The 27,183-nt window shown below is 38.3% G+C and overlaps 1 protein-coding gene across 2 annotated transcripts in view; it reads right to left on the bottom strand.

Annotated features, from left to right (window-relative positions):
• The window catches only part of C1H1orf21 (chromosome 1 C1orf21 homolog), a 227,754-nt gene that overhangs the window by 18,908 nt on the left and 181,663 nt on the right, over nucleotides 1-27,183 (bottom strand). For both annotated transcript variants that reach the window (XM_060035253.1, XM_060035258.1), the window contains exons 4-5: nucleotides 12,387-12,463; nucleotides 4,483-4,543 (exon numbers count right to left, since the gene is read on the bottom strand). In XM_060035253.1, coding sequence (XP_059891236.1) covers nucleotides 4,483-4,543; nucleotides 12,387-12,463 — 138 coding nt within the window. The remainder of the gene's footprint in view (nucleotides 1-4,482; nucleotides 4,544-12,386; nucleotides 12,464-27,183) is intronic.

The following is a 27,183-nucleotide window of genomic DNA, read 5'->3' as shown; positions in this document are numbered from 1 at the left end:
TCATAATTACACACAAGTCACTCTCTTTACCAGATGAAAAGCAAACACCTTCGGATCTCTCACACACTGATTCATAGCGTAGTTCAGACTGATCTGACATAATATTAAGAAAAGGAGCCCTTGAAATAAATTTATAAATGCAGACTTACCATGTTTCTCACCAACTAGGTTAGTTCTGGGGCCAAGGAAATCAGGCCACTTCAGGAACCCAAACATTTTCTAAGTGTAAATGATTTTTCAACAGATGTAAAGGTCTATAGATAAACATATTAAAATCAGCTGATTTTAAATCCATCCGCTGCTCTTTCTAAGACATTTCCTCAAAAGGTCACATTGAATAATTCCAGTCAGCAGAGGCGGAGTCTCAAAATCGTACAGGAATATGCGAGTCATGGTGGCACGCTGATAGCTCACCCTCGGGGGGTGAAGTACTATGAGCTATTCTCAAAGAGGAGAAGGGAGCGATGAAAGGAAGGAGAATGGGTTTTCTTGGAGTTATCTGTGCTTAGTTTCCTAATTTTCTTTACAGTCAGAGATACATATGGATAAGATCAGACCCTGACGAGACTCGTGGGTGCTCATGGGTATAGTTGGGCCCTGGATCTGAGCAAAGCCCATAAGTGAAATGCACGGGTTCTTTGTCTGGGGCCCGAGGACAGGCTCCAGACAGTTAAAAAACTCTAAAATTTTACTTAAGAATTTTGTGTATATGATATCATGTGCATTTTTATAGGGAGAGTCTTTCTAACTTTTACAACATTCCAAAAAAATGCCCATGACCCAACAGAGCTTAAGATGCTTTTCACGAGGAAAACTAACCAGATGCAACTGGCATTGCACTGAGACATTCTTTAACATTCAGGGCTCTCTCTGAGAGAGCAAAAGACTTCTCAGTTGTCAGCTGTTCTTACATCTTCCTAAAGCAAAATATAAATCCCTGCGTTTGCCTGGGAAAGACAGTATTAATGCAGATACTTAAAAAATGTATTTACTTTTTCTGCTTCTTACAAGTACACAAATATACCGTAGAAAGCATATCTTAAAATCTGATGTGATCTGTCTTTGGTATGATATTCAGAAACTCCTCCACAGGGCCAAGTTTTAATCATCTAGATCTCTTCTTTCTCCTCTAAATATAGTGAAAGATGAGAGTTTAAAATCATTACCTTGCTCTGCAGTAAACTGTCATTTTCTTTAAGTTGTAAAATTAGGCAAATGTCACCACTTCACATAAAGTTCAGGAGCCTGTGAATTGTCAGGGACAACAACTATAGATTGTAATGGAATAATGGTTAGGTATCCAAGTGAAAAAGAATGAGGTAAAGATAAATGAGGTGCTCCCATTGTTTCACAGCATTTTTTTACTCTCCAAAAGGAAAAGCAAAAGTTGATCAGAGCTTACGATGCTCTTTTGAACTCTCACTGCTCTCCTGACAAAAATCTCTCTCGTGGTCATCTCCAGATGCAGCTCAGTGTCCTGGCTTTCTTCACGCCAGCATAGTGAAACGGTGTCAAGTGTCCAAGGATGTCCCAACTGCCTGGTTCACGGACCTCAAGTTTCAGCACTTGACCCCTGAAACACCTACGTTCAATACAGGAGGATCTGACTCACGGTGATAATGGTGTAAGGGGTGATGGAAGAAGGACACCTCCATTGGTAAAATAATTACCTTTTCAAAGAAATCTGCATTTAAAACTGAGCTCCTCAAGTCAAGGGACTCTTTCCTACTTATTCTGTATCCCTTAGTTCCTATCTGTTTTTCTATCCCGAGTCACAGCATAATGCCTGGTATGCTAAATAATTAAACGATGCTAAATAATTTAGCATCGAAAGTGCTAAATACTTTGTTAATGCATTTTTGCTACTTGCTTTTCTTTGACACCAGTAACTTCTTAGAAAACTGCTTGCCCAGCTGTGGTGCAAAAGTAAACTGCAGCTCGGCACCATGATCATTTTTGATTTAGAGTAGTCCACATTAAGTTTCACTGTAAGTATTAAACCACCTAGCAGTCCTTGTTTCCTTATACTAATGGTACGTTTGCATATATCTTGAGAGAGACAGAACAGAGATTTCTCTTAGTATGGAGAGGAGAGTTGAAAGGTAAATCAAACTATGCCCCGTAGACATTCAATAAATACAAAGGATGAATCAAGGAACGGCAGGTTTAAATCTCTACAGATTCACTCAATTTTGCTTCTTGCCAACTTAAGGAAGAAAAGAGGAATTCCTGGACATTTCTGAGAAAGATTATATCTCAAAACTCAAGGCCTCTCAGAATGACTCCAATTTGCAGCATGAAGCTCTGAGTTTAGTTTTTTAAAATCAATCCTATATAACCTAAAGAATAAATGTGAATTGCATTTATGGTTGTCTAAACATTAGTTGGACCAAAGAAATATTTAGCAATGGTAAAAAGTCAGGAAAATGATTCATAACAATCCGACTTCCAATTTTGATTATATAAACTATGGTGAAGACTATATTAAGCTGAACACATATATTAAAAAGGAACATTTTAATTTGGGGAGGCTTAATGTTTAGATGATACATAGGATAGCATATTCACAAAATTCAGAAGGATGAACTTTAGGTAAGAGGGCAGAAATAGGAAAGTTTGGTTCAGAGAAGATACAAAATTCCCTTAGAAATCTGTAACTGGGCACGTATCACAGATTATATAACAGCTCATTTTTGAATATAAAGGTATTCAATATATAGTGGGAACACTGTATCCTGAATCTACAAATGCTCCTTTGTCCAAGGAAAGTTTCATCCAATACATGATCAAGTTATCAACTTTGCTTTTGTTGTGCTAAACACATCACAGTCTACATCCTGGATGCAAAGTAAGAAGGGAAGTAGAATTTCAGATGGGAACAACGAATTTCAGTTTTGAGTAACAAGAGGTAGAATTTCAATTATGGAAACACACCAGAAAGAGATTAGATCACTTAAAACACCTTGTCAGGGTCTGTAAATGTTGTTTAAAAAGATAACTTACAATTCAGGTCTCAATTTTTACAGACTACCTCTGACTACTAAGCAAATATTTTTATTGCCAAAAAGCTAGTGGAGGAGAAATAATCCAGAGAAAGAAAAGAGCTTCACCATTACAGTAGGAACAAAATAGTGCTTTTTATGCTTCTCTTTACTGAAAACAAAATGTTACTGGCAAGTTGAACAGCTTTTGAACCAATATGTGAAACCTGGTAATTATTCCTAGATGATGTTTTCAATCTAAAAAGTCATGCATAAGCTAAAATTTCACTAAAAGTAAAAAAAATATATATATACTCAAATGAGAATGTAAGCATAGCCAAGGAACACTATAGATTAAACTATTACTTTAGTTCATTACCCATTTCTATTTTTCACATTGGTAATAGATGCTGGTCTTTTAATGGTGCATTAGAAGATTATATAATGATTCTTTCAGGAGAGGTCCACCTCAGAGAGGAGTCTGTTACTGAAGTACGGATGAATTTAAGACCTCCTTCACTATCTTCCATTGACCGATATACACATAACCTAGGACTTCATGAAGAAATGCTCAAGGGCCACAAAAAGTAAAAAAAGAAGTAAAAATTAAAGTGGAAAAATTTCAAAGGTAAAGTTGGCCCGTGATGCCTTAACCATAGTCGTGATATGCTCTGAATTTAGAATTTAACTCTTCTTCAGAATAAGGTTTTCAAATTATAATTCTCAGATGTGTAACTTTAGTATTTAAAATTCACTCCCTGCAGTGATAAATTTAAATTCTCTAAGCACGTAAGCCTTTAATGATTACCATATTGAACCCTTCATTCAGTTAATTCTCACATGGCACTCTGAGATCATAAGTATGGGTTAAATTTCCACATGAATCAACTTTGTGTCTTACTGTCACTGTAAAAACCACACACTTTTAGAGAAGCAACCTGGAGACTCTGCTTTGGAGTCAGACAGACGTGGGCTGGAATTCCAACACGACCGCTATTAGCCTTGCAAACCTGGGTAAGTTACTCAAGCATGAGCCTCAATTTCCTTATCTGTAAAATGCAAATATTACCTGTCTCATGGCCACTTCCCTGAGGTAAGGTATTGATTGCAACATGTTTGCAACATTTGTCAATAACTCAGAGCAACATTGGGTATGTAGTAGACAGGTACTAAGGACCTCCCTGCTTGCAGTCTGAGGTCCGAGCAGGGCACCAGGTGCAGACAATACACAGTGATAGATAGCAACGCTCTGTTTCTAGGCAAAGGCTCTTACCAGTCTCTACCTGACTTTCCACACTTTAATGAAAGATCAATGGTAGCCCAGGATCCTGGGAAGCTCTGTTATACATTAAATATTCTCCTAGCCACGCTGTGATGTGTGGACGTTTCTTTTAACTCTAACCATCCCCTTGTAAGAAAAGCTTTGTAACAGAAACCAGAATACCGTTACTCTAACTCATGAGGCAATATTTCCCTTGAAACATGTAATTTTACTTCTTACCTTTTCAATTTTTTCATCCAGCATTCTGAAGAATTCTTGCTGGCTTTCAGAGATGTGCATGCTGAAAAACAGAGAGTAGGTAAGTGCGTATTTCAGTGTTTTCTTAAGCCTAGCTCCCTCAGATGAAAAATGCCGAGTCCCTAAACTTTGGGGCAGTCATTTATTTCTTGCAGACTTTTCCACTGAAGTACTCTGAAGTCACACTAAGGATAAATGTCATTACAGTAACCCTGCAAACGTGTTTCATAACAGTCTATCAGTTCCTATGATTTAAGGAACGCAATTTCCTTTCAACGTACACGTTATGTATAGTGGTGTTACTTGGAGGTGTGTGCCCAATTTTTGCCTTGTACTTAAAACAAAAAGCACAGGCAAGCAGTACATGGCATATTTCAACCCTGTGTGTAACCATAACAAGAAAATATATCCTAGTTATTATATTAAAATGTGTATTTTACACAGGCTGTCAGCATCAGCATGGTATTCCGCTGACTGTGTAGGTGTGGGCTGGCAGCAAACGAGCTGAGAACTTGACCTGAATATCTCCTGTACTGGTGACAGCAAATGCACCTCTTTGGAACTGAAATCCACTGGAACGTGAGAGTAAGTGAGGAGGCAGGTCTGAGTAGCCCTCGCCCTGTGTGCTTACCTGTTCTTTGCTATTTAACGGCATACTTAATGAGATGGACGTGGTTGGTGAGGACAAAACTAAGACGGTAAGGAGACCAGAGAGGATTCACAGACAGGAGGGAAAGGGTCTTGAATGGAAGGGTGACTTATGGATTCTCAAATCCCGATGCACTAACTGAGCTCTTTCAGATGAACTGTTATCCCTGGAGGTGCAGCAGACCCTGCCACGTGGAGCAAATGCCCACCACGGAGATCCTCGTTACGTGTGTGTTGTCTTAGAGATGGTGTAACCAGACAGCGTGACGCTTACTCTGCTGTTCTTCATGCGCTCCTTTCAGAGAGAAGCCCTAAATCTCTTCCATAGGGACAGAGACAGAACTTTCACTCTGATGAAGTAAATTACCCCCTATCGACTGACTCCCGCCTAGGTAAACGGGGATGCCCTCCTCTCACGTGGAAACTATCAACACAGTGGCATTAATAATAGTTCTTACCTACGAGGGTACACATCGCACTGTGAGAAACAGTCCCTAGGTAACAACTTGATTCTTAAACCCCTTCTGATGGACAAGTTGATGATTGTTGAGTGAGGGGAGGAGATGGAAAAGCATGCTGGGCTGGCTTTACTGTCTTTCTTCAAGATTTAGGATGGGATAATTGGATTGTTTCTCATTTAGTTTATAAAGTATGAATACTAAGGGCTTCACTGGTGGTGCGGTGGTTGAGAGTCCGCCTGCCGATGCAGGGGACACGGGTTTGTGCCCTGGTCCAGGAGGATCCCACGTGCTGCAGAGCTGCTAGGCCCGTGAGCCATGGCTGCTGAGCCTGCACGTCTGGAGCCTGTGCTCCCCAATGGGAGAGGCCACAACAGTGAGAGGCCCGCGTACCGCAAAACAAAATAAAAAAAAGTATGAATACTTGATGCTAAGATTAATTAGATCTAAAAATCTTTTCTAAAAGCCTGTATGTTGGGATTTAACTACTACAGCTTAACAATTTCGGCTATTCCTATTTCTCTCTAATTACTAAAATTCCACCTTGGAAAACACAGCGCTCCCCCGGAACATTTCTTTTTTATTGAGGTATAGTTGATTTGCAATATTATATTAGTTTCGGGTATACAACACAGTGACTCAAAATTTTGATAGATTATACTCCATTTATACCCTGGAGCATTCTTGTGGCTCCCAGGGGTCCCAGCAAAGCTCTTGTGAGTTAACCCTGCCATCAGAGGCTCTTCTTTCTGTGACTTGTCAGTTTCCTGAGACTAGGGTGATGATGCTATGGAATCTTAATGACAAGTAATCAAACGAAGGAAAGGTGGACAAAATGAGCTCTAGAGCTGAAAGATACACAGCTCCCATTTTAAGTGACTTAAAAAAATAAGCTTCCAAACAATAAACACCTAAGCTGCGAAAGTATAAGAAGGCAAGGTCTTAATTCCCAAACACTTCACCTGCAAAAATGAAATTCCATTACTCCTGACAAATCTTAGCCTAAACACAGTTCTTTCTTTCTTTCTTTTTTTTTTTTTTTTTTTTTTTTTGCGGTACGCGGGCCTCTCACTGTCGTAGCCTCTCCTGTTGTGGAGCACAGGCTCCGGACGCGCAGGCTCAGCGGCCATGGCTCACGGGCCCAGCTGCTCCGCGGCATGTGGGATCCTCCCGGACCAGGGCACGAACCTGCGTCCCCTGCATCGGCAGGCGGACCCTCAACCACTGCGCCACAAGGGAAGCCCCACAGTCATTTCTTCATGATCATCATTACTACTTTTCAATTGCACCTCAGGGGAGTGGGGTAATCCTAATCCTCACAGCAGGACACACCCTGGCTAGTAGTTCATGGCTCACTTTTATTTAGTTATTTTTAAAAATAACAGTATAATAAGCACCCATGAAACCAAAACAAAAAACCAAAGCTGCGATTTTTATTTATTTATTTTTTAACATCTTTATTGGAATATAATTGCTTTACAATGGTGTGTTAGTTTCTGCTTTATAACAAAGTGAATCAGCTATACATATACATATGTTCCCATATCTCCTCCCTCTTGCGTCTCCCTCCCACCCTCCCTATCCCACCCCTCTAGGTGGTCACAAAGCACCGAGCTGATCTCCCTGTGCTATGCGGCTGCTTCCAACTAGCTATCTATTTTTAATTTGGTAGTGTATATATGTCCATGCCACTCTCACTTTGTCCCAGCTTACCCTTCCCCCTCTCTGTGTTCTCAAGTCCATTCTCTAGTAGGTCTGCGTCTTTATTCCCGTCTTGCCCCTAGGTTCTTCATGACCATTTTTTTTTAGATTCCATATATATGTGTTAGCATACGGTATTTGTTTTTTTCTTTCTGACTTACTTCACTTTGTATGACAGACTCTAGGTCCATCCACCTCACTGCAAATAACTCAATTCTGTTTCTTTTTATGGCTGAGTAATATTCCATTGTATATATGTGCCACATCTTCTTTATCCATTCATCTGTCGATGGACACTTAGGTTGCTTCCATGTCCTGGCTATTGTAAATAGAGCTGCAGTGAACATTGTGGTACATGACTCTTTGAATTATGTTTTTTTCAGGGTATATGTCCAGCAGTGGGTTTGCTGGGTCATATGGTAATTCTATTTTAAGTTTTTTAAGGAACCTCCATACTGTTCTCCATAGTGACTGTATTAATTTGCATTCCCACCAACAGTGCAAGAGGGTTCCCTTTTCTCCACACCCTCTCCAGCATTTATTGTTTGTAGATTTTTTGATGATGGCCATTCTGACTGGTATGAGGTGATACCTCATTGTAGTTTTGATTTGCATTTCTCTAATGATTAGTGATGTTGAGCATCCTTTCATTTGTTTGTTGGCAATCTGTATATCTTCTTTGGAGAAATGTCTGTTTAGGTCTTCTGCCCATTTTTGGATTGGGTTTTTTTTTTTTTTTTTTTGATATTGAGCTGCATGAGCTGCTTGTAAATTTTGGAGATTAATCCTTTGTCAGTTGCTTCATTTGAAAATTTTTTCTCCCATTCTGAGGGTTGTCTTTTCGTCTTATTTATGTTTTCCTTTGCTGTGCAAAAGCTTTGAAGTTTCATTAGGTCCCATTTGTTTATTTTTATTTCCATTTCTCTAGGAGGTGGGTCAAAAAGGATCTTGCTGTGATTTATGTCATAGAGTGTTCTGCCTATGTTTTCCTCTAAGAGTTTGATAGTGTCTGGCCTTACATTTAAGTCTTTAATCCATTTTGAGTTTATTTTTGTGGATGGTGTTAGGAGGTGTTCTAATTTCATTCTTTTACATGTAGCTATCCAGTTTTCCCAGCACCACTTATTGAAGAGGCTGTCTTTTCCCCATTGTAAATTCTTGCCTCCTTTATCAAAAATAAGGTGACCATATGTGTGTTGGTTTATCTCTGGGCTTTCTATCCTGTTCCATTGATCTATATTTCTGTTTTTGTGCCAGTACCATACGGTCTTGATTACTGTAGCTTTGTAGTATAGTCTGAAGTCTGGGAGCCTGATTCCTCCAGCTCCGTTTTTCTTTCTCAAGATTACTTTGGCTCTTCGGGGTCTTTTGTGTTTCCATACAAATTGTGAAATTTTTTGTTCTAGTTCCGTGAAAAATGCCATTGGTAGTTTGATAGGGATCACACTGAATCTCTCGATTGCTTTGGGTAGTATAGTCATTTTCACAATGTTGATTCTTCCAATCCAAGAACATGGTATATCTCTCCATCTGTTTATATCATCTTTAATTTCTTTCATCAATGTCTTACAGTTTTCTGCATCCAGGTCTTTTGTCTCCTTAGGTTTATTCTTAGGTATTTTATTCTTTTCGTTGCAATGGTAAATGGGAGTGTTTTCATAATTTCTCTTTCAGATTTTTCATCATTAGTGTATAGGAATCCAAGAGATTTCTGTGCATTAATTTTGTATCCTACTACTTTACCAAATTCATTGATCAGCTCTCGTAGTTTTCTGGTAGCATCTTTAGGATTCTCTATGTATAGTATCATGTCATCTGTAAACTGTGACAGCTTTACTTCTTCTTTTCCAATTTGGATTTCTTTTTCTTCTCTGATTGCTGTGGCTAAAACTTCCAAAACTATGTTGAATAATAGTGGTGAGTGTGGACAACCTTGTCTTGTTCCTGATCTTAGAGGAAATGGTTTCAGTTTTTCACCATTGAGAACAATGTTGGCTGTAGGTTTGTCATATATGGCCTTTAATATGTTGAGGTTAAGTTCCCTCTACAAAGCTGCGATCTTAACAAGAACCTAGAGGTTACTTACGTCCCACCCATGTGTGTTACTCCCAACTCAAGGGAACCATCATGCCCCTGCTTTCCTTTTACATAGCTTTACTCTATCTCTCTATGTGCTTAAAAAGCAGATGATTTATTTTAGTTGTTTTTAACTTTATAGAGTGCATTATGATCTGTGTAATGTTGCAGGACTTACTCTTTGTTCTAGTGCTATTCTGCTAGGGTCCATCCAGCGTTGTGCATTGTTGCAGTGCATTCGTTTTAACTGCTAATATTCCACTGTGTGAATACAGTGTTGTTCATCTATCCAATTTCCTGTCAAAGGGCATTTGGGTTTTTTTCTAATTGTTAAGGTGTTCTTACCGAGTGTCAGACACTGCGATAAGAACCAGGCATACGTTATTTCATTTAAGCCCCAGCCCTATAAGACAGGATTGTTCACCAACATTTTTCTTGGAGAAAACTGAAGCTCACAGACATAAGGTCACTGGCCTGAGATTACAAAGTCAGTAGGAATGTGCTCTACGTGGTGCATCAAATGAAGATGTGAGCATTATCTGCCTTCATTATTAATAAATCTGCCATTATCAGGTATGGGATTGTCCTTCCACTCATGGGGAAAAAGCCTCATGTTATTTTATACAGCTGCATAATAAAGAATAATTTCCTGGAACCTATATTATGTCAACGGGTAGAAAAAGTAAAATCCTTCTCTTAGCCCTCCAGAAATATTTCTTAGTTGAATTCCAGAAACCCAATGATCTGACTCACAGTTTAAAATACACACACACGCACACACACACACACACACACACGAGCATTATGCTGTGTGAAGAACAGGGGATTTTCTTCATAATTTTAATGTAAACACATGAGCCAATTTAATCAACTTCTCTGAAAGCTTCAGCACATGTGTGTCTGCAAAGCATGCTATTTCAATGTGTCAAAGTTAAGTAAGTATTTGCTTTAAAGGAAAAAAGAAATTCTCAATAGAGTCTTTTTCTAGAAGCATTTAAAAGGACCATACATCTAATGGCTTGGATGAAAAGATGATTTGGTAGTGTTATCAGGTATCTGCTATCCTCAGAGGCAGATAAAATTAGTGTAGATAAAAGTGATTACAAGTGAAGTGGATCAGGTAGGTTGTGATTATAGCATGACATTTACCTGAGGGTGAAAAAAACCAGTTGTCCCATTATACTGACACTGTAAATGATAAATGGATTTGAAAATGTCCAGTTTTCTTTGAAAGTAAAAAATTCAATCCCTGAGATCATTCACCACCCCTTGAAGAGTCCTAACCACCATATCACAGTAGCCATGGCTGCAGCAGTTCCAGACACTCAGCCAGGTTAAAGTGATTATGTTATTTTTGTCTCAACCTCCTGGGAAGAACCAAAGAACACAACTTTTTCCACTTATGATATTGATTTACATATATGTCATAGTTAAAAGTATTTGGGGATGGTGGTGACTGTGTCAGATGTACTTGTGTGATCAGCGCCCTTAGGGAATTTGTTCATATTTAGGCAGAACAACACAAAAGAGGTTTGCAGCCTCTGGGATTACAGCTTCTTTGAAGAAAGGGCAGGTAGCTTCAAAGTCACACAAGTGCATTTTACCACCAAGGTAGACTCAGTTTTAGAACAATATAGAAACTACTCATTATTCTCTTTAGCATTTTAATTTAGCATTTTAACTGTGAAATACTTAACACATAGAAAAGGAAACATATAATGTTATTTGCACATTTTCAAATAATAATAATTAAAGGAACATGCATGTAAGCACCACTCAGATTAAGAGATAGAACCTCTGGTCCCATTGTCTTCTATCCAGCAGAAAGAACCACTATTCTGCATTTAATGCCTCTTCATTTCCTTGCTTGCCTTTATTGTTTTACCACGTACATATATATAATATATGGCTTAGCTCTGCCTGTTTTTGCACTTTATATGCATGAAACTGTACATAGGCAGGTACTTCCACTTACCTTACTGGTACAACCTTACATTTCATGAGATTCCTCTATCTTGATCTGGGTAGCTATTGGTCATTCATTTTCACTGATATGTAGCATTCCCATCATAAGAATATACCACAGTTTTGTTATCCATTACATGTCTGTTTTTTTTTTTTTTTTTTTTGGCCATGTCACCGCCACGAGGCACGCAGCATCTTAGTTCCCCGACCAGGGATGGAACCCATGCCCTGTGCAGTGGAAGCGTGGAGTCTTAACCACTGACTGCCAGGAAAGTCCCATATCTTCAAGAGCTTTAAGAGCTCATGTAAACAGTGCTGCTATGGACATTTCAAAATATGCCTGCTGGCACACATGCACAAGACTTTCTCTAGGGTATACACCTGAGAGTGGAGTTGTTTTCCAAAGTAATTGTACCAGTTTATATCCCTACATTCTGGTAAACACTTTAGTATCATTAGCCTTCTAAATTTTTGCCAGTCTTGTGGTGTGAAATGGTATTTTTTCATATGCATTAGCTATTCATGTTTCCTCTTCAGTCAAGTGGTTGTTTACGTCTTTAGCCTGCTTTTCTATGAGTTCTGTCTTTTACTTATTGATTCATAGAATTACTTGATATATTCTGGAAACCCAAGTATTGTTAATTATATGTATTGTAAATATATTCCATCATTTTGTGGCCTTTTACTCTCCTATAGTATATTTTGATAAACAGAAGTTCTTAATTTTAATGTACTCACAAAAATTAATCATTTTTCTTAAGATTTGCATCCTCTGTGACTTATTCAAAGTTTTTCCCTACCCCACGGTTATAAAGATATTCCCCTTCATTTTCTTCTAACTGATGTGAAGTGTCAGCTCTGTCATATATTGTGGGTCTGTTTTGGGTCTCTCTATTTTGTTCCATTAGACTAAATCACACTGTCTCAATTACTGAGGCTTTATCATAAGTCTTGGTTACATGGCAAGCAAAATGGAGCTCACTCTAAAAACATCTTTAGCTTTAAAAACAATATAGGAAAATAGGAACTAGAACTTACTTTGCTCTGGGTTGATGAACTAATCCCGGAATCTCTTTATTAGTTTTAAGTCTTACATTTGAACTGGCACTTTTTTCCTGAAACACATAAACGCACATGTAAAAGACAAGATGAGAATCAGCAATTAAACAAGAGCATAAATTTTCATCAACAAAACGTTAGATTTGTTTGGGAGCCTCTGAGGTTGGGGAGGACAAAAGTCCTTACAAAGATGTCACACAGTACAAGGAGAACTGCCGAATATTTGAACAGGGAACGTTGTCATGAAAAGAGGAATTAACTTTTATAAGAGCTATGGCTCCTTTTAGAAAATAACGTGTGAGTAATATTTGATTTTTAGGTGGAGTTACTGAAAACAGTAAGAGAATCAAAGAACAGAAGATTCTAGTGAAAAAGAACAGCGGTAGTTCAACCACAGCCACTGTTTGCTTGCCCAGGTTAAGTGACTTTGTGCATTTTATTTGTGAGAGACAACTGCAGTTACTGACACATAAAGTTTGCATAAGGCCCTAGCAGTGACAGGGACAAGAACATGACTAAAAATAGCCAATATTTTCCATGTATAATGAATACTGAGATTGAATTTAATTAAATTAATGAAATCAATACTAGCCTGTATTCCAGAAATACTTCTTTGGCTTTTAGCCTGATCTGATTTCTTTTTTTTTTTTTTTTTTTTTTGATCTGATTTCTTATTCCCAGTAAACCAGCCGCATAGGAAAGAAATACTCTCAAATCTTAAAATACAAGTATATCAGTAAGCACACTATCTCAATACTACTACTGCTTTGTAACTTTACATTATCTTTAAAAAAATATTTAAGGTGTTCTAAAATTTGCTCTCTAAATATACCCCCGAAAATGAAAGGAAGGACTATTCTAAACCTACTTAACAGGTGACTATATACACTCAAGGAACCTGAGGTGTGGCAATAATTAAAGACCTGGGGTAGGTAGGGGTAAGGAATAAAAAGTCCTGTGGGCCGACCCACCATTCTCACCACAGGCAGAGTGATGTGGGATGGCACATAAACAGATGGTCCCCAAATGAGCTCTTTCAAGAGCTCATTCTTCTTCCTAGGATAGCAGAAGCCACGTAAATCAGTGAAACTGCAACGACTTACATGCCTGGTTGTTTGCTATTTACCATCAAACATGAGCATATCTGTATAACATCAGTCCTCCAAAATAGACGGTAATTTTGTTTGTGATCTTCCAGGAGAAGAAACAATCATTACAGTTCTTTTGCAGTCTAGCTTACCTTATTTACCTCACACTAAACTCGAGAATGTTTTCATGAACATTTAAAAAGTATAAAATATATACTGTTCCCTCTGCTGATGCAGTCAGTGAACAACAGATGAACCACCTTATTTTTTTACAAAGAAGGTGGGAGAACAATTAGAAAACTTTAATGCACTAAGCCCAGGAGGGCGGGACCCACATCCCTTCTTTACAACTGGGACAACAGTGCCTGGCTAGGGGCCTGGCACTCCATGGGAGTCACTCATCGAATACTGGTAGAACAAATAAATGATGTCAGCACATAATTAACTTTTCTAAACATAGATAAAAATAGCTCAGCTGTAGTCTCTCTGCAGGGCTGAAGATGTAGGTTCCCTCCAAATGAGTCATTTTCTCCCTTAAACTTTATGTGTGCTTGGATTAAGCACTGAAAATGGATGTATTTGATGTGACAGAACCTTATACTTTTTCTCTATTCACATAATTTGCTAAACCCTTTGAACTTAAATGATGCATCATAATTTTAAACATTGCTAAGGCAGGAAAGAGACTTCTAATTCTAAGAATGCAAAGACATATAATTATATTCTGTTTCTATTCAATTTATTAAACTGTACCCTTCATAACTATACTGTCTCACCAAATCTTCCTTAAAAACACATTGTGTGGTTGCCAAAAAAAGAAGGAACCGCCCCAAACAGAGACTCAATAGATGGGGAGGACACTTTAGGATATCTCAATAGATGGCAAGGACACTTTAGGACATCAGGCACAGACGTGCCCTTCCAGGAAGTGAGAGTACCCAAGGTGAGGCAGAGATGGGGGGTGAGGGCATGGGGGATGGGGAGGAAGCAGCTGGGGATTTCCTGGTTACAAATATATATATATAATTACATAGAGATTTCTATCTATTTTGTACTTATAATGTATTTGTTTTTACAAATTACCACTCATCAAGATCAGTAACAACTCACCACATGTTATTCTAACTGGCTGCATACATCAACTCATTTTAACGTTCACAAGTATATATATATATTAATTTACCTTTATGCCCACATAGCTCTCTGAGATAGGTATCATTATTTTCCCCATTTTATAAATGAGGAAGCTGAGGCATGGAGAGGTGAAACACTTACTGGGATTCTACAAGTAATAAGTAATAGCGTTGGGATTTGAATCCATGCAGAATGGCCCCAGAGTTCATGCTATTAGCCACTAGGCCAGTAGTCCTCAAAGTTTTTAGTATCAAGACCTCTTACCTATATTCTGCAAATTTTGATACATTTCATTACACAATATGAAAAAAATCACAATTGTTAAAATCAGCATCAATCTCATGAGAAAAATCTTTCTTTTTTTTAATTTTAATTTTTGGCTGCGCTGCGCAGCATGCGGGATCTTAGTTCCCCAACCAGGGATCGAACCCGTGTCGCCTGCATTGGAAGTGCAGAGTCTTAACCACTGGACCGCCAGGGAAGTCCCTCATGAGAAAAGTCTTGACAAAAGGTCGAGCTCATAGTGGTGGATACAAGTTTTCCAAAATTCTAATTTTGGTTTAATATTCGAATTTTATGACCAGCAACAAACACTGACAATTGTTTTCTTTGGAGTAACGGGCTCTATTTGGTCATTTTTGAGAAACTCTTTGCCAAATACCCAAGTCTGAATATCCATAATTTGTCTGCCAGGCACTTTTTTTCTACAGTAGAGATGGTGTCCCACAAAAAAACAGCTGCAAGTTCAGCTTGCAACTCAATCAATTGCAGAAGTGCTTTTCCTTGAGATAAAGATCTTATTAAAAAATAAAAAGATATGCATCTAAGATCTAAGAGTTAAAAACTTCAATAATTTCTACTGCTTCATTAAGGGCATTCTTTTTTTTAAGAATCAATTTTATTTATTTATGGTTGCGTTGGGTCTTCGTTGCTGCCCACGGGCTTTCTTTAGTTGTGGCGAGCGGGCTTCTCATTGCGGTGGCTTCTCTTGCTGCGGAGCACGGACTCTAGGGCATGTGGGCTTCAGCAGTTGTGGCTCGCAGGCTCTAGAGCGCAGGCTCAGTAGTTGTGGCGCATGGGCCTCAGTAGCTGTGGCTTGCGGGGTGTAGAGCACAAGCTCAGTAGTTGTGGCACATGGGCTTAGTTACTCCGTGGCATCTTCCTGGACCAGGGATTGAACCCGTGTCCCCTGCATTGGCAGGTGGATTCTTAACCCCTGCGCCACCAGGGAAGTCCCCATCAAGGGCATTCTTAAGTGAAAATAGAATATATTCTTCCACTATGCTTGGTGGTGGTGACTACTAATAACTACTATTAGTACTACTAATAATAGTACTACTATGACTACTAATAAGGTGTGGTGCCAATGCCTGGATTTGTGCTAAGGCACAGGCAGTTTTACCCACCATTGCTTTTGCACCATCACTACAAATGTCAACAGCTATTTGCCTTCAAAAAGGCAAATAGCTTCTTTATTATTAGGAAAATGACTTTGAAGACTCCCTGAGAATATCTCAGGAACCTCCAGGGGTCTGCAGGCCACACCTGAATTATATATAGTGCCTTTCTATTTCTTTTGCATAGAAAAGAACTTTCAATTATTTAATTGTGGTATACGCTTTAAGAAAAAATATTTAACTGCCTTATTGAGATAAAATCTATATTCCATACAATTCCCCCATTATAAATGTATGATTAAATGATTTTAGTAAATTTATAGAGCTGTGCAATTATCACCACAATCCAGTTTTAGAACAGTTAGATCAGCCCCCCAAGTTTCATCATACCCATTTGTTCTCATCTGTAGGCCCCGGCCACCACCGATCTGCTTTCTGTCTCTACAAATTTGCTTTGTCTAGATTCACATAAATGGAATCATACAATATATAGCCTTTTGCATCTGGCATTTTTCACTTAGCATAATGTTTTCGAGGTTCATCTATACTTCAGCATATTTCAGTGTTTCATTTATTTTAATTGCCAGATAATATTCCAATGTATGGATATACTGTATTTTGTTTATCCATGCATAACTTGATGAACATATGGACTGTTTCCAGTTTGTGGCTATTATGAATAATGCTGCTATGAACATTTGTATACAAGTCTTTGTGTGAACATACATTTTCATTTCTCTTGGGTAGACTCTAAGGAGTGGAACTGCTAGATTATATGATAAGTTTATATTTGACTATTTAAGATGTCACCAAACTGTTTTCCAAAGTGGCTGTGTCATTTTACATTCCCACCAGCAGTGCATGATGGTTGCAGTTTCTCTACCTCCCTGTCAACACTTGGTATTGTCTTTTCAATTACAGTCATTCAAGTGGGTGTCTCATTGTGGGCTTTATTTATTTTACAAATTTTATTTATTTGGATTTGTTCTTATACGTCTTTCTATCAGAACACCTAGTACCTTGCTACCTGGGAGCACATATATGCTTACTGGCTCGCTGTATTTACATCAAGAAGTCAGTTTTATATTTGTTTACAAACACCAATTAACTTCTGCTTTGGGTTTGTTTGTTGGGGAAGGAGAAGTTTAAAGAGACCTGTCTTTAAAAAAAGAAACAACAGGGCTTCCCTGGTGGCGCAGTGGTTGGGAGTCCGCCTGCCGATGCAAGGGACACGGGTTCGTGCCCCGGGCCGGGAAGATCCCACATGCCGCGGAGCGGCTGGGCCCGTGAGCCATGGCCACTGAGCCTGCGCGTCCGGAGCCTGTGCTCCGCAACGGGAGAGGCCACGACAGTGAGAGGCCCGCATACCGCAAAAAGAAAAAAAGAAAAAAAGAAACAACAAGCAAACAAACAAAACCAAGAAAGGCGAGAGGAAGGATGAGACTGATGGGAGTCTCAGATGGAGCAGATCCAACAGAGAGGGCTGAGAGCCATGCCACATTTGGGGTACTCCAGGAATAGAAACAGAGAACTAAATTGGGAGATGACGGAAGAGGTAACTAAGATATTATTTCCCTTGGCAAGAAAAAACTATTTTAATGGCATTTGACACTCATAAAATAAGTACTAAAATAAACTGGGACCAAGCGGGATTAAGATGAAGCCACTGAAAGGGCCCTCAGCAGGCAGTTTGTAGAGCCGTGTTTTTATGAACCATCAATATTGGTATCAGAATCATCTAGGATGCTTGTCAAAATACAGATTCCAAGGCCCTACACAATACCTCCTAAGTGTCAGATTCTGGGATTGCGCCCAGGAATCTGCATTTTAAACAAGAGTCCTAGGTGACTCTTAACTCAAAAAAGTTTGAGGACTTTTATTTCAGAGAAAAGGTACCTTTGTACCTTAGAATTCTCCCTCTTGGCCTTCCACAGAGCAGTTTTCAAACTGAGCCCTGGGGTTCTGCAGAGCTGCCTCAGGGGTCAATAACAAGGTCTCTCAGAGCAGCAATCCCTTGAACTGTACATTCAGGGGCTTTCAACTGATGCTGGACAAAAACATCCATTTCTCAAAAATGTTTGCAAACTAATGCCAGGTAGTGACAGGTTTATTTAAACAGCAAATCAAACAACTTCTCCTTTGCTTGCAATTTTATTTCTTTATGAACAGAACACACTTGTCAGTGTCTAGAGTAAACTTATCATTCTCTTCTTAGCTTCTCTCATGTTGAAGACAGTCAAACCAAAATATATTTATTCTGCTGCTTCCAATCTCGGGGGGCATTTCCTAAAGGGAAAGTCAGAATTCCAAGAGAAACTGACAGCTTCTTTACAAAGTCCTCTTGAACTTCAGCTCCTTAATTCTGAAGGAAGCAACATAACGCATTCAGGGAGTTGAAGAAAGTACCCCACTCCCTGTTGGTGAAGGAAGGAGTTTCTTTCCTCCTATCACTTCTTTGCCTGTGTCGTCCCACTGAGTCTGGGTCCTGGGAGGTTCCCAGAGTTGGTCTGGGTTGGAAGTGTGAGGAGGAATTTCTTTTTCTTTTTTCTGGGCCCAACGGCAGGAAGTTCTGTCTTATAAAGAAATCTCAGGGGCCAGATGGATGGAGGAAGCTGGAGGCCTAGAGAAAAATAGTGGGAGTTGGAGTACTAGCTTCTGGAACCTGCTAATGAGGGGCCACACAGAGAAAAGATACAAAAGCACTAAACATGAACTCTCAGTGGGTTTTCCTCTATACAAAGACTCTGTGTGTGTGTGCATTTTAAACACTGCATTTCAGAAAGTACCTGAAAACGAGAAAAGGTAAATACTTTAACTAGAATTAGGAGACTTTTGGGGGGTACACACACATTTAAAAATAAGAACACGTTCAGCTATAACATAAATAACGAGTAATCATTCCAGCTTCTGGGGAGTGTCCCATACGATATACTCTCTGAGAAAACAATCTCATTTGATGTTGTACAAATTTGTGTGATTTCCTAAGTAGTATTAACACAAGTAGGACACCACCTCCTTCAAATATAAAGGAATAGTATCTTCTATCTTCAGAGAGATGGTGATTAGCTGAGCCACATTTATTCTACCAGAATTTCTGGATGCTAGCAATGGCAAGGCCCAAGCTACGCAATGCAACTGTTGACTTGGGCCCACCGGTATCATGATTACGTGAGGTCAACATAATTACAATTACCTGTCCATGGAGATTATTAGAATTATTAGTATTTTGTTAGAATTATTTAGTAGTGATGAAATTGGCATGGGAAGTCTCAACTTCATGGAAATTCTTTCTATAAATTAAAATATAACCATGTACCTCATTTTATATCAAGTAAATGTTAAGTGGAGCAAATCAGTTGTAAAGCATTGAGTATTTTTCACATAGTTGTTTCACAAGGTAGATTGGAAACATTTAAAATAATCTTTAAAAAGTAAACAGAGTTTTAAGAAATTGCTCAGAACAGATTTGTTTACCAACAAACCTAGAACCAAGTCTTTAAGTTACTATGTCAGGAATTAAAAGAAACAAGCTACATTCACAGAAAGATAGACAAGATGAAAAGACAGAGGGCTACATACCAGATGAAGGAACAAGATAAAACCCCAGAAAAACAACTAAATGAAGTGGAGATAGGCAACCATCCAGAAAAAGAATTCAGAATAATGATAGTGAAGATGATCCAGGACCTTGGAAAAACAATGGAGGCAAAGACTGAGAAGATGCAAGAAATGTTTAACAAAGACCTAGAAGAATTAAAGAACAAACAAACAGAGATGAACAATACAATAACTGAAATGAAAACTACACTAGAAGGAATCAATAGCAGAAAAACGGAGGCAGAAGAACGGATAAGTGACCTGGAAGACAGAATGGTGGAATTCACTGCTGTGGAACAGAATAAAGAAAAACAAATGAAAAGAAATGAAGACAGCCTAAGAGACCTCAGGGACAACATTAAACACAACAACATTCACATTATAGGGGTCCCAGAAGGAGAAGAGAGAGAGAAAGGACCCGAGAAAATATTTGAAGAGATTATAGTCAAAAACTTCCCTAACATGGGAAAGGGAATAGCCACATAAGTCCAGAAACGCAGCGATCCCCATACAGGATAAACCCAAGGAGAAACACACCAAGACACATAGTAATCAAACTGGCAAAAATTAAAGACAAAGAAAAATTATTGAAAGCAGAAAGGGAAAAACAAAAAGTAACATACAAGGGAACTCACATAAGGTTAACAGCTGATTTCTCAACAGAAACTCTACAAGCCAGAAGGGAGTGTCATGATATACTTAAAGTGATGAAAGGGAAGAACCTACAACCAAGATAACTCTACCCAGCAAGGATCTCATTCAGATTTGATGGAGAAATCAAAAGCTTTACAGTCAAGCAAAAGCTAAGAGAATTCAGCACCAGCAAACCTCCTGTACAACAAATACTAAAGGAACTTCTCTAAGTGCGAAACACAAGAGAAGAAAAGGACCTACCAAAAAAACCCCAAAACAATTAAGAAAATGGTCATAGGAAAATACATATCGATAATTACCTTAAACGTGAATGGATTAAACGCTCCAACAGGCTTGCTGAATGGATACAAAAACAAGACCCATATATATGCTGTCTACCAGAGACCCATTTCAGACCTAGGGACACATACAGACTGAAAGTGAGGGGATGGAAAAAGATATTCCATGCAAATGGAAATCAAAAAAAGCTAGAGTAGCTATACTCATATCAGATAAAATAGACTTTAAAATAAACAATGTTACAAGAGACAAGGAAGGACACTACATAATGATCAATGGATCAATCCAAGAAGATACAACAATTATAAATATATATGCACCCAACACAGGAGCACCTCAATACATAAGGCAACTGCTAACAGCTATAAAAGAGGAAATCGATAGTAACACAGTAATAGTAGGGGACTTTAGCACCTCACTTACACCAATGGACAGATCATCCAAAATGAAAATAAATAAGGAAACAGAAGCTTTAAATGACACAATAGACCAGATAGATTTAATTGATATTTATAGAACATTCCATCCAAAAACAGCAGATTACACTTTCTTCTCAAGGGCACAAGGAACATTCTCCAGGATAGATCACATCGGGTCACAAATCAAGCCTCAGTAAATTTAAGAAAATTGAAATTATGTCAAGCATCTTTTCTGACCACAACACTATGAGATTAGAAATGAATTACAGGGAAAAAAATGTGAAAAACACAAACACAAGGAAGCTAAACAATACGTTACTAAATAACCAAGAGATCACTGAAGAAATCAAACAGGAAATCGAAAAATACCTAGAGACAAATGACAATGAAAACACGACGATCCAAAACCTATGGAATGCAGCAAAAGCAGTTCTAAGAGGGATGTTTATAGCTATATAAGCCTACCTCGAGAAACAAGAAAAATCTCAAATAACAATCTAACGTTACACCTAAAGGAACTAGAGAAAGAAGAACAAACAAAACCCAAAGTTAGTGGAAGGAAAGAAATCATAAAGATCAGAGCAGAAATAAATGAAATAGAAACAAACAAAACAATAGCAAAGATCAATAAAAGTAAAAGCTGGTCCTTTGAGAAGATAAACAAAATTGATAAACCATCAGCCAGATTCATCAAGAAAAAGAGGGAGAGGACTCAAATCAATAAAATTAGAAATGAAAAAGGAGAAGTTACAACAGACACTGCAGAAATACAAAGCATCCTAAGACACTACTACAAGCAACTCTATGCCAGTAAAATGGACAACATGGTAAAAAATGGACAAATTCTTAGAAATGTATAACCTTCCAAGACTGAACAAGGAAGAAATAGAAAATGTGAACAGACCAATCATAGGTAATGAAATTGAAACTGTGATTAAAAAACTTCCAACAATAAAAGTCCAGGACCAGATGGCTTCACAGGTGAATTCTATCAAACATTTAGAGAAGAGCTAACACCCATCCTTCTCAAACTCTTCCAAAAAATTGCAGAGGAAGGAAGACTCCCAAACTCATTCTATGAGGCCACCATCACCCTGATACTAAAACCAGACCAAGATACTACAAAAAAAGAAAATTACAGACCAATATCACTGATGAATATCGATGCAAAAATCCTCAACAAAATACTAGCAAACAGAATCCAACAACAGATTAAAAGGATCATACACCATGATCAAGTGGGATTTATCCCAGGGATGCAAGGATTCTTCAATATATGCAAATCAATCAATGTGATACACCATATTAACAAATTGAAGAATAAAAACCATATGATCATCTCAATAGATGCAGAGAAAGCTTTTGACAAAGTTCAACACCCATTTATGAGAAAAACTCTCCAGAAAGTGGGCACAGAGGGAACCTACCTCAACATAATAAAGGCCATATATGACAAACCCACAGCAAACATCATTCTCAATGGTGAAAAACTGAAAGCATTTCCTTTAAGATCAGGAATGAGACAAGGATGTCCACTCTCACCACTATTATTCAATATAGTTTTGGAAGTCCTAGCCATGCCAATCAGAGAAGAAAAAGAAATAAAAGGAATACAAATTGGAAAAGAAGAAGTAAAACTGTCACTGTCTGCAGATGACATGATACTATACATAGAGAATCCTAAAAATGCCACCAGAAAACTACTAGAGCTAATCAATGAATTTGGTAAAGCTGTAGGGTACAAAATTAATGCACAGAAATCTCTTGCATTCCTATACACTAATGATGAAAAAATCTGAAACAGAAATTATGGAAACACTCCCATTTACCACTACAACAAAAAGAATAAAATACCTAGGAATAAACCTACCTAGGGAGACAAAAGACCCGTATGCAGAAAACTATAAGACACTGATGAAAGAAATTAAAGATGATACCATCAGATGGAGAGATATACCATGTTCTTCGATTGGAAGAATCAATATAGTGAAAATGACTATACTACCCAAAGCAATCTACAGATTCAATGCAATCCCTATCAAATTACCTATGGCATTTTTTATGGAAGTAGAACAAATCATCTTAAAATTTGTATGGAGACACAAAAGACCCCAAATAGCCAAAGCAGTCTTGAGAGAAAAAAACGGAGCTGAAGGAATCAAACTCCCTGACTTCAGACTACACTACAAAGCTACAGTAATCAAGACAATATGCTATGGGCACAAAAACAGAAACATAGATCAATGGAAGAAGATAGAAAGCCCAGAGATAAACCCACGCACCTATGGTCAACTAATCTATGACAAAGGTGGCAAAGACATACAATGGAGAAAAGACAGTTTCCTCAATAAGTAGTGCTGGGAAAACTGGACAGCTACATGTAAAAGAATGAAATTAGAACACTCCCTAACACCATACACAAAAATAAACTCAAAATGGATTCGAGACCTAAATGTAAGACCAGACGCTATAAAATTCTTAGAGGAAAACATAGGAAGAACACTCTATGACATAAATCACAGCAAGATCTTTTTTGACCCACCTCCTAGAGTAATGGAAATAAAAACAAAAATAAACAAATGGGACCTAATGCAACTTCAAATTTTTGCACAGCAAAGGAAACCATAAACTAGACAAAAAGACAACCCTCAGAATGGGAGAAAATATTTGCAAACGAATGAACGGACAAAGGATTAATCTCCAAAATATATAAACAGCTCATGCAGCTCAATATTAAAGAAACAAACAACCCAATCCAAAAATGGGCAGATGACCTAAATAGACATTTCTCCAAAGAAGACATACAGATGGCCAAGAAGCACATGAAAAGCTGCTAACATCACTAATTAATAGAGAAATGTGAATCAAAACTACAATGAGGTATCACCTCACACCAGTTAGAATGGGCATTATCAGAAAATCTACAAACAACAAATGCTGGAGAGGGTGTGGAGAAAAGGGAACCCTCTTGCACTGTTGGTGGGAATGTAAATTGATACAGCCACTATGGAGAACAGTATGGAGGTTCCTCAAAGAACTAAAAATGGAATTACCATATGACCTGGCAATCCCACTACTGGGCATATACCCAGAGAAAACCGTAATTCAAAAAGACACATGCACCCCAATGTTCATTGCAGCACTATTTACAATAGCCAGGCCATGGAAGCAACATAAATGCCCATCGACAGACGAATGCATAAAGAAGTTTTGGTACATATATACAATGGAGTATTACTCAGCCATAAAAAGGAATGAAATTGAGTCATTTGTTGAGACGTGGAGGGATCTAGAGACTGTCATACAGAGTGAAGTAAGTCAGAAAGAGAAAAACAAATATTGTATATTAACGCATGTATGTGGAACCTAGAAAAATGGCACAGATGAACCAGTTTGCAGGGCAGAAGTTGAGACACAGATGTAGAGAACAAACGTATGGACATCGATGGGGGGAAAACTGTGGTGGGGGTGGGGATGGTGGTGTGCTGATTTGGGTGATTGGGATTGACATGTATACACTGATGTGTATAAAAGTGATGACTAATAAGAACCTGCAGTATAAAAAAACAAAGAAACAAAAAAATAACTAATACTAAACTTTCTTTGGGTTATTTGTATGGAAATACGTTAATATAAATGTTTCAGACATTACATGAAATTTCTAAAAATCTTATATGTTCTGGTATAATGTTATAAGTCATAATTCTAGTTATTACTTTAAAATGTATATCTCAGAAATAACTAAATTTCCTTGTCAATTGCATTATTATGAACTTTCATCAAATCTTTAACCGTGATCATTTCTAAGTCTTTTGTCATTTACAGACAGTTCTGGGTGTACTCTGATGCTTTTGCAAAAATGTTCCTATAAAAAGGTTTCGTCTTCAAGGAATTCATGGAGAAGACTCTGACAAGTACAGGTTTCTGGTAACTGATTTTACTGCTGAACTGAATGAGTAAGCATTTTCAGAACTCTAACAGAAAACTGATGAATTCATAAAAGTGCTAACAAAAGATCAAGATGAAAAAAGAATTAATTACATGGGACTGAGTGAACTGATGAGGATGATTATATTATTTGTGACTTTCTGTTTGAATAAAAAAAAATCCCACAAGGACTCAGAGGCAAAAAATATACAAATCAGTTTTCACTGCAAAGTAAAGGAGCTGCTACAGTGGAGGATTACTGGACTGAATGTCAATATTATGACACAGTATGCGTGTGTTTCGTGTTTGGTAATTGCAGTCGTTGTTGCTTTTGTTGTGGTCATCCATTTACAATGCTTGGTGTCAGTTTATCTTTGTAAAAATAAAATAGAGAGTGTGTGTGTGAGTTGTGGAAAAAAATTAAAAAAACAAGCTATAATGTTATAAATCACACTGAGAATTATAAGTTAAGGATGTTTTCCACAAGATGATGTATCTCCAGGTTTTTCTAATTTCTAAGATGCCGAAAACTTAGGACAGGGTAGGTTATGCTGCAGTAAAAAACAACCCCTGATATCAGTAGTTTAATAATATACAAGTTTATGTCTTACACCTTCTGCATGTCCAGTGCAGGCTGGCAGGAGAGCTCTGCTCATCCTCATCACTCAGGGACTCAGGCCAGTGGAGGCCACGTGTTTACATGTGCTCTCATAATCACCGCGGCAGGGGAGGGGAGGATAGAGTTGAGCAAGGTTAAGTGCTCATATATACTCAGCCAAAGCATGTCACAGGACCACAGTAGTCAAGAGACTGGAGAAAGTACAATCCCACTTTTTTTTTTTTCGGTATGCAGGCCTCTCACTGCTGTGGCCTCTCCCGTTGCGGAGCACAGGCTCCGGACGCGCAGGCCCAGCGGCCATGGCTCACGGGCCCAGGCGCTCCGCGGCATGTGGGATCCTCCCAGATCGGGGAACGAACCCATGTCCCCTGCACTGGCAGGCGGACTCTCAATCACTGCGCCACCAGGGAAGCACAATCCTACTTTTTTGATTAGAAGGAGCAGAACTGGAATATTTACAAATAGCCCTAATGATGACCATAATGCTAATTTTTTTGAAAAGTATATTTTCTTAATCAAGAACTACCTAACATTAACCATTGTGATCTTCCTTTCTCAACAGTCTCATGTGTAAATCCATCAAGTATCTTATTTGTACTAAACATGGAAAACAATTATTGAAACTTCTTGAAATTACTGAAAGGGCCACAATACCATGCAGAGTTTAGATTTCAAAACAAAGCTGAAAGTAGTTGGTTAGCTGACATTAATAAATTATGTTAAATGCCACCTAGACACAGTAAGACAGAATGGAGACAAAAATCTGTGGTTTACTCCCCCACTCGGAAAATTGCACCGACACCCACACCTACACGTCTCTTGATTTTTCCATTTTTCACTTCTCCTCTCCACCCATCAAATAAAACAAAACACAGGAATGTGAATCATAATCATTGTGATCCATAATAAGAAGACCAAAGATTTTAAGAGTCCAACTATCAATGGATTATGGTCCCTAAAAGATTGCATTTAAGAGCTGACTAGCCCCAAATAAACATGATTTATGCTAGATTTTTCTGGTAGGTAAAAACATAGGCAGAAAAATCAAAGTTAACAAAATCTTAGAACAAAGAACTGTATCATCCATCACGCCTTTAATATTTTAACAAATAAAAAGCCATCATTTGTGCAGAATTCCTAACCTTTTCCTGTGGTAAACCAAAATCTTGCAGGTTTTCCTAAGTTGAGAAACTGTAAATGTCAAAGCTAAAAACAAAAACTTTAAATGATCCAGTTTTTCCTACAGGCATGAGCTTTTTTCTTGCATTCACTGTGCTAAGCCAGCCCAAAATCAGACTCCAGCCTTCCTGATCTAGCTGGACATACCCACAACTCTAATTCCAAATATGTCAGTGTCCAGAAAACCTGGTGTATTAACTTCCTATTGCTGCTATAGAAAATGAACACAAATTTAGTGGCTTAAAAGAGCACAAATTTATGATCTTACATTTCTGGAGGGCAAGAGTCTAAAAACAGTTCACAGAGCTGCCTTCCTTCTGAGGCTCTAGGAAACAACCTGTTTCCTTTCCTCTTCCAGCTCCTAGACTTCACCTACATTCCTGGGCTCATGGTCCCTTCCTCCATCTTCAAAGCAGCAGTGAAGCATCGTCTCTCCTCTATGACCTCTGCTTCTTACACCTTCTTTTTCTAACTCTGACACTC

Source organism: Delphinus delphis, chromosome 1 (genome assembly GCF_949987515.2).
Source record: "Delphinus delphis chromosome 1, mDelDel1.2, whole genome shotgun sequence".
In the NCBI taxonomy this organism is placed as follows: Eukaryota; Metazoa; Chordata; class Mammalia; order Artiodactyla; family Delphinidae; genus Delphinus; species Delphinus delphis.
The sequence above is the reverse complement of the archived record's forward strand: the minus strand, read 5'-3'. Positions and strand labels throughout refer to the sequence as shown.